This window comes from Phoca vitulina, unplaced genomic scaffold (assembly GCF_004348235.1).
Source record: "Phoca vitulina isolate PV1807 unplaced genomic scaffold, GSC_HSeal_1.0 scaffold100, whole genome shotgun sequence".
In the NCBI taxonomy this organism is placed as follows: Eukaryota; Metazoa; Chordata; class Mammalia; order Carnivora; family Phocidae; genus Phoca; species Phoca vitulina.
This window is the reverse complement of record NW_022589803.1, coordinates 345,248-363,940: the sequence shown is the minus strand read 5'-3', so window position 1 is coordinate 363,940 and position 18,693 is coordinate 345,248. Positions and strand designations below refer to the sequence as shown.

General features: G+C 56.8%; 1 protein-coding gene across 1 annotated transcript in view; it reads right to left on the bottom strand.

Moving 5' to 3' along the window:
* The window catches only part of BCR (BCR activator of RhoGEF and GTPase), a 118,769-nt gene that overhangs the window by 18,660 nt on the left and 81,416 nt on the right, over positions 1 to 18,693 (bottom strand). Inside the window, exons 9-16 of the mRNA XM_032397547.1 lie at positions 10,962 to 11,083; positions 9,776 to 9,944; positions 9,101 to 9,220; positions 8,059 to 8,134; positions 6,530 to 6,634; positions 5,803 to 5,877; positions 2,412 to 2,509; positions 404 to 535 (exon numbers count right to left, since the gene is read on the bottom strand). Of these exons, the coding sequence (XP_032253438.1) occupies positions 404 to 535; positions 2,412 to 2,509; positions 5,803 to 5,877; positions 6,530 to 6,634; positions 8,059 to 8,134; positions 9,101 to 9,220; positions 9,776 to 9,944; positions 10,962 to 11,083 (897 nt within the window). The remainder of the gene's footprint in view (positions 1 to 403; positions 536 to 2,411; positions 2,510 to 5,802; positions 5,878 to 6,529; positions 6,635 to 8,058; positions 8,135 to 9,100; positions 9,221 to 9,775; positions 9,945 to 10,961; positions 11,084 to 18,693) is intronic.

Sequence of the window (18,693 nt, the reverse complement as noted above, 5' to 3'; positions counted from 1 at the left end):
TGCTCGGCTGGGTCTGGTAAGAGGCCCGTAAGGAACATGGATATCAGGGCTTCCCCCCAATGGGGCACGGAACTGCACAGGTGAGCCATAGGAAACACAAGTCCATGGAGGAACTGAGTCCCCTGCTGTGAGAACAAGCCGAACTGAACTTCTTTTGGGAACAAGATGGGTATAACAGACACTCAAACACAGAGAGGGGCAGGAAAGGACCTGTGAGGGTCCCTTTGCAAGTCCAGGGGCACCTGCCCCCAATCCCTGGAGCCAGGCCATCTCCGTGTCCCAGAAGGTCAACTGGGGAAAGAACTGGGAACATCCGGAGGAGGGGTGTGGGCAGGTCCAGGGGCAGGTATATGAGGGGGGACAGAGGGGCTCTACAGGGGGCAGAGGAGGGTGGTGGCCTTACCTGGACCTGGCCCTTTCCCATGATCCTGTCTGTGCTCTCGCCATCCTCCTTGGTGATCTTCGTTTTGTTGTAACACTTTTCATAGCACAGTATCCTCAAGGTCTGGGAGCCTTCCAGCTCGATCTCAAATTCCTGAAGTCCCAAGAAAGAAGGAAAGTCTCTCACTAGCAGACAGGTCCAATGGCTTCCTTGCTGCCCCAGGAGGACCCATGCCTCGAGACCCTCTCCGCTTTAGTCCTGCGACAAAGACCCTCAGAAGTTACTTCCCTGTGAGCACCCCACTGTGGCCCAGTCTGAATGCTTCTGGAAGCTCTGAATGCCTCTAACACCTAATCCAAATTCCCTAAGCCAGAATGTCAAAGGACAGTCCCCACACCACCTACATCAGAAGCTCAGGGGTGCTGGTTACAAGTGCAGATGTTCTATGGACTTCGGGTGATAATGATGTGTCAGTGCAGGATCACCAATTAGTGGGGGAGGCTGTGCATGTCTGGGGACAGTGGGTATGTGGGACATCTCTGTCCTTTCTGCTCTGGACCTAAAGCTGTGGACCTAAAGCTGCTCTAAAAAGTCAGTCTATTTGAAAGGGGAAAAAAAAACCGACCCAGGGATGTGATACAGGAGAGAGGAAAGAACCGCTCTTGCAGGCTTCCAAGTCGCCTACTGTGGGACGTGCGGTGATAACTTTCTCCCCCATCGCCCCAGGATATCTTCGGTAAATTCTGCATTTCACACCAGTGCTGTCGCAGGCACAGGTTTGTGGTGGGGAAATGCGAAGAGGGTGACGGAAAAGAAAAAAGGAGAGATTTCTGAGCCCGCATCGGGGTGGGGAGGGCGCGTATGCCAGGAACATGCAACACTCCTGGACGATCCAGATGCACACGCAGGCCGGCCACCAGGTGACCCGCTGGTCTGGAACCCTCCATGCCTTGGTTCCTTGAGCCTCCACTGCCGGCTCTTACCTGAACCCTTTGTGCTGTGTCCAGGACCCCTCCCTCACTGCCCCTGTCAGTCACGGCCCTCTTGCTCCCTGCAAAGCCTTTGGTGGCTCCATCTGGCTGTGCTGCTCCCTTGCCGTGGCAGCCCCCACCCTTTCTGCAGGGACGCCCAGGGCTATCATGCCCGGGCAATCCTATGGGCTCCCCGTGCCCCAGTCCTACTAAGGCATCGAGTCTGATGATCAGAGTAGGGCACACCAAGAAAGGAGAGCTGGGGGCTCACGAGCCACATGACCCGAGGTGTACCAGGCAGCCAGGTGGGACTTAGCTGCTGCTTCTGCAGGGGGGTGGGAGGTATGCCCCCACCCATATCTTCAAGCATGAGGCCTTTGAGGGCCACAGCTGCTCCAGAGACTGGGAAATGGCATTCTCACGGATGTGGCGACTTCATCAGTATTGGCCACTCTGTAATCATTCCCGTACTCCCAAAGGCTCAAGGCAAGATAGTAAGCGAGTTAACAGCTCCCCAAGGTGAAGGAGAACAGAGCAGCAAACTATACAAACCCAACACCCGGGGACAGGCAAATCAGGTCCCTACCCCAGCCACAGCTGGCAGAGCCCCAGGCTTCCAGAAACCAAGAGGATCACAGGGCTCATTCCAACTTCCAAGGAAAAACGCTATGGAAACTTACCAAGTAAACACTAAGCAATAACAAAGGCAGCAGAAAAACCCTTTTCAGTTCGTTTTCCAAAAGCTTCTCCAGCAAAATAGGCTGTTTCTTTGTAATGGGGGGGGGGGGGGGTTGGGTTCTCAGGAACACAGAGATAAAAACTCTTGAACTGGTCCCCCCCCTCCCCCCAGGAGATTCCTGGCATGCTGGGGAAAGCTGGTGGGGGCGCCTGTGGTGGTGGGGGGGGGGGGGGGGGTTGGGGTTGGGGGGATGGGCACGGAGGGGGGAAGCCATCAGGGAGCCCTAGGCGCGGGGCGGGTGTTTCAGACTCTCCCCAAGGACAAGATCCTGGCCTGCCTGCCAGGGCCAGCATGCAAGACATGCCCAGTAGTACCTCACCTCGTTCCAGTTGGGCTCCGCTGTGTCTCTATAAACGCGTGTCTTGGCTTTATTCACAAAATAACCAAAGGAGTCCACCTCCAGGGTGCAGTACAGATCTGTGCAAGGGCGACACAGGGAAGGTGACCGCGCTTTTCCACAATACCCGCATTTTCTATGAGAGCAGGGGTTATTTTTGTAGGGGGCCAAGGGCAGGCTGCCCCAAGATGGGCCACTGTGACATGGAGATTATTCTGAGCTGAAGAGAAACTTTTGCCCTTGCCTTAACTACATAGAAGAATCTAGATGGGGGGGGGGGGGTCCTTTCTCAAAATAAGGGTTATGAGCAAAAATAAATTTTATCTGAGTGAGCCATTGGTACGGCAGGGCAAACATCTGTTCTTTTTCTTTTTTTTTACTTTACTTAAAGATTTTATTTATCTGTGAGAGAGAGAGAGAGCGCGCAAGAGCACAAGCAGGGGGAGCAGCAGAGGGAGAGGGAGAAGCAGGCTCCCCGCTGAGCAAGGAGCCCTATGCGGGACTCGATCCCAGGACCCTGGCAGATACTTAACCAACTGAGCCACCTGGGCATCCCCAAACATCTGTTCTTATTGCCCTGTGATATGCATTCCTTTCCTCTCAACTCCCCGACCCCTACCCCCTTCTCCTTAGTTCAGAATGACACATATGCCTCGTTTTGCCTGACTAGCTCTATAATTTCCATCTTCGTGTGGATTTCCTGTGTGTACGCTATTAAACTGAATTTTCTCCTGTTAGTTGGTCTCATGTGAATTTGATTCTTAGTCCAGCTGAAAGGACCCTTGAGGGGCACAGGAATTCTTGTTCCCTGACATTTTCAAAATCAGAAAAAAAGTGGCCTTAATTTTCTTCTTTTTTTAAGATTTTATTTATTTGAGAGAGAGAGAGTGAGTGAGAGGGAGAGAGCATGAGTGGGGGAGGGGAGAAGCAGAGGGAGAGGGAGAAGCAGACTCCCTGCTGCAGGGAGCCTGACGCAGGGCTCGATCCTGTGACTCCGGAATCATGACGTGAACTGAAGGCAGATGCCCAACCAACTGAGCCACTCAGGGGCCCCTTAATTTTCTTTTTAAAATAAAACAACACACCAGCGGCTAGCACAAGCCCCAGCACCTCATGCAATGATTCCACCCCGTGGTGCAATTGAACCAGCACCTCTCAGAACATGTGTTCACTTGGTCCCTTGACAAACCCTGACTAAAGCCTCTATGTGAGCAGAGCCCCATGGCTGGTGACCTGGGCAGAGATGAACGTGCCATTACCACAAGAAGGACGATGCATAGAGAAGGCTGGGGCTGGGCAAAGTGCCTACCACCTGCGCAGTTTGAGTTTACCAACTTAATTGGGGCAAAGGGTGCTGCAGGCCAGGGCAGGGCACTGAAAACAGCTCCATGCTGGGAGAATTGTGGGGTATGGGGGGAGTGGAGGTAAGGACCAGGGAGGAGGCCACTGCCGGGGTCTGGATGAAGGGTGGGGCAGGTGGCCAGCGGTGATGAGGAAACTCCATTGATGGAGAATGTCATCTTACTGATATGACCAGTAAACCAGATGGTGGTTTCTGGCCCGGCCATGGGGTGGAGGGTGGCACTTCTCACTGGGGCAGGACAAAAAAGAAGAGGAACAAGTTTAGGGGCCCAAGTGATAGGTTCAGTTTGGGGATGCAGAGTTTAGAACGTGGGATGCTGAGGACACAGATGGAAAGGTAACAGAGGGGGCCCAGGAGAGCCAAGTGGGGATGGAGAGGCAGGTGCCAGGCATCATCTGCGCTGTCGATGGAAAGAAAGGTCCCTGGGCGTAGGAAGAAGGGAGTATACGCAGTGAAGGCCCAGATGGAACCCTGGAAAACACCAGCATTTATGTGAGGGGGGCGTGGGGCAGGTGCGCCCAGGGGAACAATTACATAACAATTACAAAAACTTTTTACATGAAGTCCCCATACGACTTTACGGGGGTATAATCTGCATACTGCATAACCCATCTGTTTTAAGTTTGGGGATTTTTAGTAAATTTAAACACTTGTGCAAACAGCCCTGCCACTGTTTTAGGACACTGCCCTCTCCCCACAAGAAGGCCCCTTGGGTTCAACTGCAGTCCAATCTTCCTCTCACCCTGAGCCCCAGGAAACCCCTGCCAGGCTGTCTCCAAATTGTGCCTTTTCTAGAAATTTCTGACACGTGGAATGACACGACATCTAGTCTTTTGAATCAGGTGTCTTGTTGGGAATAATCCTCTTTCGATGCACCCCTGTGGCTGCCTGTATCAGTCCTCTGTACCCTTCTACTGCTGAGTGCTGCTCCGTCGTGTGGATGAATGCGGCGTGTTTTATGCGAACACGCCCTCATCTCTCTAGAGGAAATACCTAAAAGCAGGGTTGCTGGGTCACACGGCACATGTGTGTTTTAACTTTTAAGAAACTGTGAAACTGTCTTCCAGGGTGGCTGAGCCATTTCACAGCCCCACCAGCGGAGTGTCTGAGGGTTCCAATTTCTCCAAATCCTCACCGACATTTGTCACTGTGCACCTTTTTGATTATCACCATCCGGTGCGTATGAAGTGGGACCTCACTGTGGTTTTAATTTACATCTCCCTACAACCATGAGCATCTTTTCACGTGCTAATTAGCTACCTGTATTTCTTTGGTGAAGTGTATTCAAATCTTTTCCTCATTTTTAAAAACTGGGTTGTCTCCTTTGCACGGAGTTTCTGAAAGTTCTCTATATGCTCTGAATATAAGTCCCATATCATGTGTACACACACACACACACACACACATATACATATGGTTTGTAAATACTGTCTTCTAGGCTGTAGCTCATCGGCGATTTCTCGGTCAGCTTTGCGGCGTCAGTGGGAAAGGTCAGCAGCACAGTGCCTGTCCTGCGTCCTCCTACAAGGGGCCCCGAGGGCTCGTGTGGAGGTGGCATGCTGAGGGGTGCAGAGTGTGCTGCCCTGGACTGAAATGCAACCAGCCCCGCTGCTCCGACAGCTTGAGCACCTGCGAGGCGCTCCCCACCTCGGAGGGGTGGGAGGAAAAGGGAATTCGTTTAGCTGTCAGCAGCCAAATCTACTCTGCTGGCTGGGTGAAGGCGCTGCTGCCCACAGCTTGGAACCCTGCCTGTATTTTCCTGTCTGTAGCAGACTCCACTGCCTGCAATGACAAGACCCGCCTGCAGGGGGAGCAGCTCAGCAGCTCCTACGTCTGGTCTAGAGACTAGAGACCAGAGACCCGCAATAATCCACTCCAGGTGTCAACCCGCACGGGACCTCACAGGGTTAAGGATCCAAGGCATCTGATGATAATCTGAGTCACGACCCTGGTTCCTCACAGCCTCCAGCTCAGTGTCCTGCCGTCTTCCTCCCCAAACTAACCACTTACTTGAGCTCTGCTTAAAGCCGGTGGCGGAGTGGACGATGACATTCAGGAACCCGTACAGCCCTGGAGATTCATCATCTGTACAAGAGAGCGAAGAGGTGAGCATCCATTCTCCTGAGAGAGGGAGGCGAGTGACAGGCTCTGCTTCAAAATCAACCCTCAAGGGGAGCACCATGTGACTGCCATTTGCTCAGCATGAGGCCAGGTGATGTCACGAGCCAGAAACATATCCATTGTAGCCTCTGTCTCAGGGACCTTAGGATCTGAGTTGGGTTCGCAACACGGCAGACCGGTGACTGAGGTGAAACATAATAAGGTTCCCAGGACAGGAAAGTGGAGGGGTGGCATGTGACATGGATGTTGTGCATGTACATGCATGTGCACAAGCATATACCTGTGAGTGGGAATGAGTGGATGCAAGTGTGTGCACGAGTGAACGCAAAATGCAGCATGACCAAAGGTGTGGACAGGAAGCGCCTGGCTGGGAGGACAGGGCAGCGGGACCAGACCCAGAGCACAGAGGGTCTGAGATGTGTCGTGTGACCAGGAATAAAGTCACGGGTCTCCTCAACCACCCAGCAGCTGGAGACAGACCACCCGACCCGTCCCATCCACTCCTGGGAGAGGCCGACAGGCCCTAAGCAGCACACGCATTCCTTCGAGAAACCCACAGTCCCAAAGACAGTGCTGACAGCAGAAAGGGACAGCAGCCCTTGGGAGGACAGCCCACCTTCTTTGTTGATGGTCAGTGGAATGCTGTGGACGGTCTGAAGTTTGACACACGAATTGGTCAGCATCTGCAGCTCCACGGACGTCAGGGAGAAGCTTTTGAAACCTGAGAGGGTAGAACCCAGTGCATCACAACCAGCCAGTGTGCATGGCTTCTCAGACTGCCGGGACACCCAGAGGGTGTTCTCTGATGTCCCTGCGCTGGACCTTCACCACACCCTGGTGATGAGCTGTGGTGGCCAGGAGGGGGCGACCTGCTCCCAAGAGAGGAGCTGGTAAGTGGCCAAGCAAGGCGTGGCCTTGGCCAAGGCTGGGCTCAGAGGGCAGGAGGAATTAGCATAAGACTTGCAAACACAAGAGCTGGCCTGCACCTAAGCACAGCCACAAGGCAACTGGGAGAGGATGACCGGGAGTATCTTCCCACACAGACACCCAGCATATCCCCGCCCTGCGCCAATGAGGGCCCCTGTCTCCACCAGGTTAGGAAAAGGGGCTCATTTCTGTTGCAGCGCTGAGCAGGGAATAAACGCTGCCATGCTGCAAATGGTTGGGGTTCCCTGGTTATAAAAGCAAACCCAGGACATGAGCTGGGGCAGGGCAGCAGGCACCAGGAGTGCCTCATCCCCCAGGATGCAGGGGCACTGCAGGGGGAAATGGCTCAGCACAGGCAAGGATGATAAGCCCAGAGGGATGGGAGCTCAGGACAGGGCAGAGGCGTGTGGAGCTCCCAGCCCACCCGGGACACAGTGCTCAGCCCCGGCTCTCTCTGCAGGCACTCTCAGAACAGTGCCACCCGCAGCACACCTGGGAACCTCTCAGCAAGGACAGCTCAGGAGTCCCGAACCATACAGCTGGGGTGCAGGGGAAGGACCCAAGCAGCTGCAGCCCCAGGACCTACGGCAGGGTCTGCCTTCCCATCCCTGAAGACTGCCAGATAGGCCCAGGGCCAGCTCTGAGCTCAGGAGGAGGAGAGAACTCCTAAGAAAGGGAAGCACCCAGGGAAGGGACCATCCCAGAGAGAGTGAGCACCCTATCCTAAGAGTGATCAAGTGCTGGCCCCTTGGACAGGGAGTGGGGCCAGCACACCGTGGCTGCCCAGGCGGGTCCAGCCAAGGGCCCCTTTGGCATCAGAACCTGCTAGAGGGTGAGGGAGGCCTGGGGGTGGGACAGGCAAGGGTGCAGAGGGGCCACAGGGGGCAGGTAGGCATCAGAGTAGGGAGGTTCAGGAGGTAGGCGGGGAATTTAGGGAAGGCACTGGGGGAGAGGGAGAGTTCACAGGGAAGGTCAGAAAGCAGGTGGGGGTGATGTATAGGGAATGCGGGGGAGGCCTAGGAAAGCGGGCACAGAGGGCAGGGCCCTAGCAGGAGCTCCTGTCCAATTTATTTTCTGAATCAGAGCTCACGTAGCATCTCACTTGGGTAAGAGCACCACTGCCCAGCCCCTCGGGAAGCAAGAAAAGGCTTGAAACCACAGGAGGAGATGAATATCCAGCCCTGAGGTTCCAAGTTTCTCCTTGCAGATGCCACTTACACTTCTTCTGCTGCTCTCGGATGTTCTCCCTCCACTCAGCACGCTCATAGTCAGAGGAGATCAGGAACGTGTAACTCTGGGGGGCGAGAAGGAGAATACACCCTGGTTACCTCTGCTCCCGCTCAGGCGCCGCTCCCTGCCGCTGTCCATACGGAGTCCGGCAGTGCACCCCTCCAAGGCACAGGGACCTGGCTGCCAGAGGCTGGCTGGAGCCTGGTGGCTGAGTGTGCTCACAGCTTGGCTCGTGCTTCTGGCACTCTCTACCCTTCCTGCCAGCCGGGCTTCAGGCCCCAGCTCCCGTGGCCCGTGCAGCCCGTGCAGCTCTTCCTCTGGCACCGGTCCCCTGCCCGGACTGCCTGGGCCACGGCACGGCATGTTGTGGCTTAGGGCCACAGAGAAGGTCACCAGGTGGGATCTGCAGAGGTGAGGGCCGATGCCACCCTGACCACCTGCGTCCAGCACACAAGCCCTGAGCGGTGACCCAGAGACGAGGCTCTCACAAAGCCCCCAGCTGCCTCCCCCGAGGCTGCGTGCTGACAGCTATGAGCGATGCCCAGAGAGGGAGAGGCCCGGGCTCCAGATGACACTAGGAGTCAGACTCAGGAGAGAAGGTCCCCCCTCAGGCCCACAAGGTCCCCAGACAGAATCCCTGTCCTGAGGGCCAAGTCTGCACAAACCTGCGAACCCCCTGCCCTATTCAGACTTCCTGGAGACCCCACTACCTCCCAGCTGTGAGGGCTGAGCCAGCTGCCTGTCAATCTGGGGGCTTCGGCCCAAAGCACCAGGCAGAGGGACACACGGGTCTGGGGGAGCCATACCGAATAAGCCCCTCTTGGTGTGGGAACGCCCTCCAGAGGAAAAGGGCTGCTGTTGTACAGGCCACAAGGGAGCCAGGGAACCCAGCTGCGACGCGGCCGGGTGCTGGGTCTCGGCCACAGCCCAGCGAGGTTCCAGCTAGATGGGAGCCGGGGGCCAGGAGGGTCTGCCTGGGCTAGCAGCGGGAGGCCCCGGCTGGCTGAGCGAGACCGCGGCGGGCGCTCACCTTGCCGTTGCGGTTGTGGACCCTGAAGGCCATGCTGGGGGACATGAGTAGGAGCAGCGACTCCTGCTCTGACAGCTTCTTCTTCAGCCTCTCGATGGCCTTGCTGCCCTTGTTTGCCCTCTGTGGGGAGAGGCCACACAGTCACGTTTCCATTCCGGGGGCCCAGTGCCACCCGGTCCCGTCCCCACTGCTCCCAGAGCCTTCCTCAGCCTACAGGGTTTGCGGTATGGTAGGCCAGCAGGTGGGGGAGGGGTGAGGAAGACCCCTGTCCTGCTGAGCCCACCTCAGCCAGGCATCCCTGAACCGAAGCTCAACCTTCTGGGGACCCACCTTGTCTGTGGCCACCGCATGGTGCCGGCTCTGGTCGGGGTAACCCTCTATGCAAATGCCTCATCCTCACCGTTCCCTCTCCAGAAACAATCAGGGGCCTGCCTGGGGCAGTCCAGAACACCTAGAGGGGCTGATCCCCCTATCTGGGACTCTCTCCCCATCGGTGCAGCTGGGCACCTCCCCCACCCCACACGCTGGATGGCTCCAAGCCTGACGGTGGGCCCGCAGGGGTCCCAGCACGTCCCCGAGGCCAGAAGTAGGTCAGATACCCAGATACCTGTGCTCGAGGGGTTGCTGCCGCTCCAGCTGCAGGGCCTACCCTTGCTCCTTCCCAACTGGTCTCACCTTCTCTCTCTGGATATCATTCTTGATCTGGGATATCTTGATCTTCATGGCATCCAGCTCCTCGTCCAGCACCAGAGGGATGCTGGGAGCTGCCTCCGACTCGTCCACCGTCTGGAAGCTGAGATCCGTGAGTGGGATGTACCACTTGCAGTCATACTGCTGGGTTTTGCTGGGTGAGGAAACAGCACGTTAACACGCGGACTGCTTTTCTTTGCTAATGTCACTGTTCTCAAGAGCCAAGAAAGCCTAAGTTTGAGGCTTGCATAGTTTATAAGACCTTAAACCCACCTTGTGGTCCATGCGACAGGCTGGCATAAGGCCATCGGCCAACACTGGTGACCCAGCCCTGGTGACCCCTAGCAATGGGCACTCTGCATGTGTGACTTAGGCCTGATCCACTTTATCCTGGGTTGATGGTGGCGGCTCACGGGCTCCCTGACGTGGGAGCACATCAGGGGCATCCACTGCCCTACAGGACAGGACTGCAGACGCCCCCAGAGACGTCGAGTTTGAGGAGCTACAGATCTACCGGGGGTAATCCCCTGCCATGACAGAAGGGGAAACTGAGGCTGTCCTCCGAGATGACTGATTTAAAGCTCTCAGTACGGTAGTGGCAGAATGAGGGAAAGAGCCCAGTTCTGGTCTTTCTCAATATGACCTCTTTTTTCCATTCCAGCTGGTGCAACCTGGGTGGTCTGATCCCCGGGAGGGGTATGTTGGGGGGGCGGTTTGTAGCCTAGGCTGAGAATAATTTAGAAGCTCTCACCAGGTCTGGGGAGACAAAGTACAGGGATGGTCTAGTGATGCCCGCCCTGCTCCACTCCGTCACCTGCCTGTCTGCACCAGATCTTGCAGCTCCCTGACCTGTCACTTAACTCTTCCTGGGTCATGACGGGACAGTCCCCCAGTAGTACCTCACAGGTAGGTTCCCCTTCCACTGTAGGAGATAACAGGCTGGTCACTGATCCTGACCTAGACTGTCCCCACCTTGTTAATGGTGGCCTTTCACCCTGAGCCTGGTATTGTGGCCGGCTGGAAACAATGTAACCTAAAGAAAGTGGCCTGGCCACATAGTTACTGAACTCTTTAGGCTCACTATACGAGAGAAAAAAAAAAAGCTAGGTTTCTTTCATCTATGAAACCAGTCCCGGCCGGCCCGCGGGATGGGGGCCATGTGGGCACTCACCCTCCACTCTGCTTCTTGAGCTTGGTGCAGAGGAGCAGGTCGGTGAACAGGAAGACGTGACGCAGCTTGCGGGCCCCCTCCACCAGCTCCACCATGAAGCTGTCCTTTAGCAGCTGCCGGTGCTGTGGGGTGGAGTGGGGGCTTGAGTTAGGGCAGCGGGCCAGTGGGGGGGCTGGGGGGGCTTCACTGCCTTAGCCTCCCACTCTCAGACCCAGTCTCCAGCGCTCCCCGTCTCGGCGAACACACACTCTACGCTTTCCTCTTTGCAGCAAGTTTCCTTGGGTGCTCGGCCTGTGGAGGAGGGTGAGTGGACAGGGTACCAGCTGTTGGCTTGGAGGCTGGGGAGGGGGACATCACAGCTATGTCAGTGGTCTGCAAGGAAAACGATGTGAGCAGGGTGTGAGCAGGGTGGTCCCTGCCTCTGTGGGGCAGCGAGTGGAGACCCAGAATGGGCAAGAGGCCAGCCATGGGAGGGACAGTCTCGCAGAAGGGCTATCATAGCACAGGCCCACAGCGAGAAGATCACGGGTGGGGCAGCCTGGTGAGCGGGGAGGAGGTGGGGGCCCGGAGCGCTCCAAGAAGGGGACAGCCTGACAGTCATGGGAGAGGCCGAGCTTACTTCTGAGGGCAGCAGGAGGCCAAGCAGGGGGCCCACAGTTGGGACCCCATGCCCTGGGTTTCCTAGGGTCAGTGCCCACTGATGGGCAGAAGCCCACATAGGATGCCTGGATACCTGCAGCCTGAGTCTGAGGGGACCTAGCCCAGGCAGGAGGACAGGAGGCATGGCCTGCCAGCAAGCCAGGTGCCTCGGCACCTGCGTGCTTCACGTGACAGACGAGAACACTCCCACTGGCTCACAGCTCCAGGGGCTGCTGAATGGCACACCAAGGTAAGTTGGCAATTCATCCGAAAAAGAGTACCCAGCACCTCATGAGGGTCAACGCCATGCCGTGCCAAGGACTCAAAAACAGGATGAGAGGCTGACATGGCGAGCCTTCCCCATGCACATTCCAGGTATGCGGTGCGAGCACATGGCCTCATCATCGGATGTGATCCCCACAACACCCTGTGGGCAGGTCCTTATGCCCATTTCACAGATGAGAAATGGGAGCCTCGGAGAGGTTTACCACCTGTTCCAGACAGCACAGTGAGTGAGCAAGCGGAGACGCTTGGCGGTCTCTGTCTTGGGAACTCAAAAGCACATAGGAGAGAGACCAGATGCTTAGCAGGAACCCAGCCACCCTGGCTTCTGGGAAGGCCCTCTAGAGAGGGGGACTCCCCGCTCCTCATTGTGATGGCCAGGGAAGGGTCTGGAGGGTCAGGTACGTACATCGGAGTGGGCAAAGACCCAGAGCATCTCCCCAACCCCTAGCCCCCCATATGCTTGGCAGGCCCATGCCTGGTTCCACGGCCACCTGTAGCCTCAGAGCCCTCCTGGGGAGCCTGGGCCTCCCTGAACTCTCCCAGACTCTCTGTAAGAGCTGGAGCCAGCAGAGCCACCCAGAAGCAAGTGTAGCCTGGGCTGGGCCCCAACACTCCCAGGTGCAAAGGCCACATGTCCCTGTCACATTCAGCTCGGCTCACAATGGCCAGCTGGCCCCTGGCTCCAGGGAGCGAATGATTTAAACGGGAGAGCATTAAGTTTTGGAAAGGCTGGAGGACGGCCTGTGTGCCAAGGCCATGACTCATGGTCACTCACCCTCTCCCTGCCTGCCAGGGGCAGACAGCCCACCTGGCACTGGAGCCCACAGGAAGCAAGAATGTGTGTGCACCTGGAGAAATGTCCACACAGAGCTGGAGATCCTGGGGCAAAGCCTAGGGCAAACCTGACAGCTGGGTCCTGGTCAGGGAGCAGGTCTGCGAAGGCTCCTGGGACCCTGAAGTCCCAGAGGAACGAACGGACAGACGTCTCCGCAGCAGGGATATGACAGAGGGTCTTCCAGCCCAGGAGGCAGGGACCAAGGGACTCTCCGTGAGGGAACATGGATCTTCTCTCCATACAAAGGGGCTGAGCTTCTGGCCACCACCAGCAGAGGGCCCCTACGTCCAGCTCAGAAGTGGGCTCATCCGCTCTGCCAGCAGGTCAGAAATGCCCAGAGTCCCAGCAGCGACCACCCTCTCCACCCCTCAGCTGGCCCACCCTCTCTCCCTGCAAGGTCCTGCTGCTCACACATTCAGCTGAAGCGCCGCATTCATCCTCCACAAGATTACTGAGTGTTACCCTGGTGCTTGGGGCAGCCCACACACCTGCCCTGCTGTGTGGAGGGGACACAAGGCTGACCGGGAGGAGCACATGGCCCCCCCACCTGGGGCTCAGACTGCAGCCCTGGGAGACTCTGAGAGGCAGACTCTATTTTGATACTATGACAGTCGCCAGGCCCCTCCCCGTGAACTCTTGCCTATGCAAACCCTCATCTGAGAGAAGCCCCAAAGCCAAGGGTGCCCCAACACTTCCCAGCCAGCCCACTGCCCCCAAAGCATCCCAGTCCAAGCCCTGCTCTGTGCCACGCTCTGTCTCCAAGGGCCGTCCAGAGCATGAGTCGTGCATGTCCCCTGCCAGACCCTTGCGGAGTGCGGGTGGTGGACAACAGTGGCTACGTTCAGAGTAAGGCTCTTTCACTGTGAGTTTTCCCTGTCACGTCACAGTTGCCCTCTCTCTGGAGGAAGCACTGGGCCTTGCTTCTGAACCCCAGGCCACCTTGGGGTCTTCCAGCATGCCAGAACAGAATAAAACCAGCAAATGGGTGGGAGGGGTCTCCCAGCCTCAGGAAAACAGGCCCCCAACTACAACACCAGCAAATCCACAAAGGCAGCCTGGACCCCGGCAGAGGGACGGAGTCAGGGGAGCGGCAGGGCAGTAGGTGAGGGGAGTGGGGGGGGCGGCGGCGGGCATCCCACTGTCTATTATTTCCCCAGGCCCAGAGGTAGTCCTGAGGCACAGACTCTTAAGGCTGGTGGTCCCACCCCGATGCACAGTCTAGGGCCCTGACCCCTGGGTAGATGCTTTCTGTTGCTCGGAGCCCAGCCCAAAGCCCCAGGTGAGGAGGGATCCTGCTGCTAAAACAGGCCCGTGAAGAAACAACAAATTCCTATTGGCACAGATACCATTTCAGGAAAGAGAAAGGCCAAGGGCAGATGATCGGGGAGGAGGACAAACACGAAGGAGGGATGAAGAAGCTGCAGGCCCAACAGCGAGTTTGTGAGGGGCTGCTCTGCCCTTTGACTGAGGCATCTGAAGGGCTGCCGGACCCCGCGGCCATCACTTGGGCCTCCTTCAGATCCCTGGCTTCTGCAGAGACGCCCTGCCAGCCCACATGGGACCAGTGTAGAGCCGGGAGGCCAATGCCTGCCCAGGAGACATCCCTCTCGGAAATGCTCACCAGCCCAGTCCTCAGCACCAACATCCAGTGCGGCCCGCCAGTCAGGTCCTCCAGGGGACACAGGCTGGGCCACAGCTTGGCTGCACCGGTTCACGGCCCCATGGCATTGTGGGCTGTGGTCTAAAGATGGCGCGAAGTCGGGTGGCTGGAAAGGACTGTTCCTTTGCCTCAGCATCTTGTGCAGAGCAAACAGCCCTGGGTAGAGCTGTAGGAGAGACCCAGAACCCGCTGGACCCCAGGATAGGGTAGCACCATACTTCTCGAGGTCTAGGGGACAGTGACTCAGAAGAGCCAGCCCCTTGGGGCCAAAGGAGTGTGTTTGTGCGAAAGAGAATCCATGCGTCTCTGTGTCTCTCTGTGTGTGTCCCCATGTAGGCAGGCATGTCTGTGTGTGTGTATCCCTGTCAGTGTATGGATCCTGATCTCTGTGTGTCCCCTGTGTATATGTATCTCTGTGTCTCTGTGTCCTCATGTGTGGGTCATGTTCCTGTGTTTCTGTATGTTGTTCTAGATGTTTCCATGTCCCTGTGTGTCCACGGGTATGTGTCCCCATGTCCCTCCGTATGTACGTGTGTTTGTGTCCCTGCGCATATCGCAGTGTGTGCGTGTCTTTGTGTGTTGTGGGGTGGGGCAGTGATGGTACCCCTACCCCCACATCCCACGTGGGGAACACCTGCTTAGAAGGGACACCACCTGCCTCCTTGAAAAACCGGTAAGCTCACGCTGCCAGGGAGTGAGGTGACTGGAGCCGCTGTGACCCCCACTGCCTGCGGCCCACCCCCTCGCTTCTCTCTGCAGTGATAATGCTGGCTCAGCCACTTCGTTTCTCTGAGCCTCAATTGCCTTAAAGATAAGATAGGATGCAAACACCTGCCTGGTGGCATTTTTTAGAGGATTAAATGCGCCCACATGGGGCTATCGGCTACCGTAAGCCAAGTCCTCTGTGGGTACCGGCCCTGTGTTGAGAGTTGTGCTGTCATTGGGCCTCTCACACTTCATGATGACTGGGGGGGGTACCATCACCCCCATTTCTACAGACAAGGAAACTGAGGCCAGTGAGGCTACATTATGTGCCCACAGTCTTCTGAAGAGGGGCGTCTCCTTCCCCAGGGGTTTTCCCCTAGGCTGGCTGGCCTCCTCCAGCTGTCATCTGGGTAACACTGCCCCTGACCACAGACAGAGCCCATCCAGGGAAGATGCATCTGGAAGAAGAGCACTGTTATGGATTGATATTTGTGTCCACCCCAAAATTCGTATGTTGAAGCCCTAACCCCTAATGTGACAGTATCCACAGGCAGGGCCTTTGTGGGTGATTAGGTTTAGGTGAGCCTGCAAAGGTGGGATCCGGAGGTTCAGCAGGTGGAAGGAGTATCCCCAGAGCAACGCGCCCGTGGCCGAGTGTGTGCCGAGGGTCCCGCCTGACCCTCCTGCTCTCACACCTGTCCTAGGGCTCTCGGCTCCTCGCTACTTGGCCTCCCTGCGGAGCACACCTCCACTCCCTGATCCCTGAGAAAGCCTTGTGCATCGTAAGACAACCGATCGGGGGAATGAAGTCAGAGCATGACATGGCCCGGAAGGGACAGGAGCCTGCTGGGTGGAGGGCAGGGTGAGCCCGGGAAGCACACGGCTGATGCACAGCAGGAATGTTCACCGAGCACCTGCTGGGTGCTGGGCTCTGTGCAGAGAGTGCTTCATGAAACATGTCACACTTGGCAGAACTGTCCCTGGTAGCAAGTTCAGCCCCACCACTTCTTGGAGAAGCAAAGGCTCGGAGTTAAGTAACACGCCCAAGTTCCTGGAAGAATCAGAACCTGGGTCCAGACAGGTCGAGAACCCAAGCTCCATCTGCAAGTGTTTATGAAGGGTTGAGAAAAGGCCTAGACGTGGAGCACTGGCCTTGCCCTCATGGGGCCCCCACGTCACAGACATCCTTTGAAACTGTGGATGGCACGGGGTCTAGGCTCAGCCCCATCCCACAGCTGAGCAAGCTGGTGCTCAGAGATGAGTGTTACTGCTGAGGTCACACGCGGTGTCTGGTGGTGCTGGGAACCCCAACCCTTCTGCTGTCTTCATGCCCACCCCCTTTCCGCAGCACCCCTTGTAAACTACCACAGGGTCTGGCGTTTCCAATTCTTTAATCCTCAAGCAAGAGGCCTCCCTTCTTCTCTGCCTGAGCCTCACCACCCCTTGGCCTTGGCCTACACCGGCGACATTTCCCCAGCGGCTCCTGTTCGGCCTGTCCACCTGCCTTCTGTGAGGGCCACCTGGGAACCTGGGTAGAGAACGGCTCCAAGACAAGGCTGGCTCTTGGGAAACAAGACACCCACACGGGATCATCCCATTTGCCTCCCAGCCTGAGCTGGGGATGTCGGGCAGCACACGGCGCGGCGCTAAGAACAGACAGACGGGCAGCCGCCTGGGGAAATCAGCCAGCAGCATAAAGTTAATTCAGCGAAATGAAGGAGCACCCACCCACCAGCCCACAGGACCCAGGCCTGGGAAGAAAATGTGCCAGCAGGACCTCCTGGTCCTGACCAGCTCCTGGGAGGCTGAGGGTGTCCTCCTGGGAAGTGCCTGCCGCTCACAGCCCCTGGGGTGCCAGGGCCAGGATACCGGCTGGTGAGAGCATCTGCCAGCCACAGTTCAGTGTCAGGGAGGCACCTGTAAAGCTGCCCAAAGTCCCTCTTCCTCAACCAAAGGGGCACATCTTCTCCTTATGACCACCTACGTCAGGGTAGCTCTTTATACAGAGACCAGGGAAGGGTGGACAATCCTACTGGTTCACAAGGGTGTGGGGGGAGTGTGGGAGGGGCTATCATAAATCATAACGCACCTGCAGTGCACACAGGTGCCAGGGCACACCTGGCCTCACATCCTGGCTTAGCTACTTAGTGGCTGTGTGACTGTGGGCAAGTCATTTAACCTTTCTGAGCCGTAGTGTCCTCGCCTGGAAAATACCTCTAACCTCACAGAGTCATTACGGGAACTCAGAAGCCCATTTTCTTTCTCCCTTTAGAAGCCTGATATTCAATGTGATATACCAAATTAGAGATAAGAACACAGGAAAAAAAATAGGTACTTCCAAATCTCAGACCCTCCCCAGCTGCAAATTCTAAAAGGAAGCAGCCTGCAGCTCCCCACCCCTCCCAGGACCTGCAGATTCTCTCCTGACTGGTGATGTAGAGGGCGCTTTCCCACCACCTCCAACATGCATGGTGCCCATGTGGGCAAATCAGCACCCCTGCTCTCATACAGACCCTCAGAGGTCATGAGACCCTTTCTGTCTCACAACGACATGGTGGAGGGGCCACAGATCCTGAGACACTGTCCTCAGATGATGGATACTTGGCAAAGAAATAAGGGCTTCCCACATCAAAGCCACTGGTAAGTGGAGGGCAGGATTGAACCAGGTTGGGGGACCGCCCTTCTAGCATCTTTTCTTCCACATTGGGGATTGTAGACTGGGTTGGGCAGCCTGAGGATACACTGAGGAGGATGCTCAGGCTGCAATCAGCTCAGAGTTTGAGCACCTGATTGATTAGTGATGTCTGCTCCTGGAATGGTGGGGGCGGGGAGCATGAGCGTGGGCACCTGTCTGTCATACTGGGCTGGCCACCACCCCCCTTTCCCACGCATGGGATGGAGAGAAGGTGCGTGCGAGTCAGACTCACAACCTCTCAGAAGGCATTAGCTTCTTTCTCCTCCTCTTACAGCTGAGGTACCCGAGTGATCCCTCTCACTGAGCAGGTATCACTGAGGCCAACAGGGCCAGATGCTGGTGGGGGAGAGGGTGGGTGCAGATAAAAGCCCTCCTCTTCATGAAGCGGCCAGCCCCTACATACTCCCTGTTTGGTCGCCCCAAGACCCTGACTGTGGGTCAGCACGGAAGGAAGCCTATGATAACAAAAGGGCTGGGCTGCCAACTCCCAGGCAACATCTGATTTTCCTCACTTCCCTAGGATAGCCGCCTCCAACGATCTGAGGAGCAAGAAGGTATTTCTCGCCAGGTATCTGATGGCAGGGTGGGGGTGCTGAGGGCAGACTCAGCACTGTATGAAAAGCTGAGAGGAAAAGGACTCACACATTTGCTTCCCAGGAGGGCAATGCTCTCATAAGAGAACAGTTGGCAGAGGAAAAAGAGCGGGTGTCCTAGTAGGGAAGGGTGAGCTGGGCACAAACCCAGAAGGAGTCTGGGCAGGAGCAAATCCTGCATCTGGTTAGGGAGGCCAAAGCTTTGCACTCCTTCAGTCCCTGAGCCGGGTGAGGGGCTGAACCGGGGGCAGGGTGCCGCTGCTGCTGCAGGAAAGGAGATCTGAGCCCCACCACTCCCAGGCTCCAGACACCGGACAGCT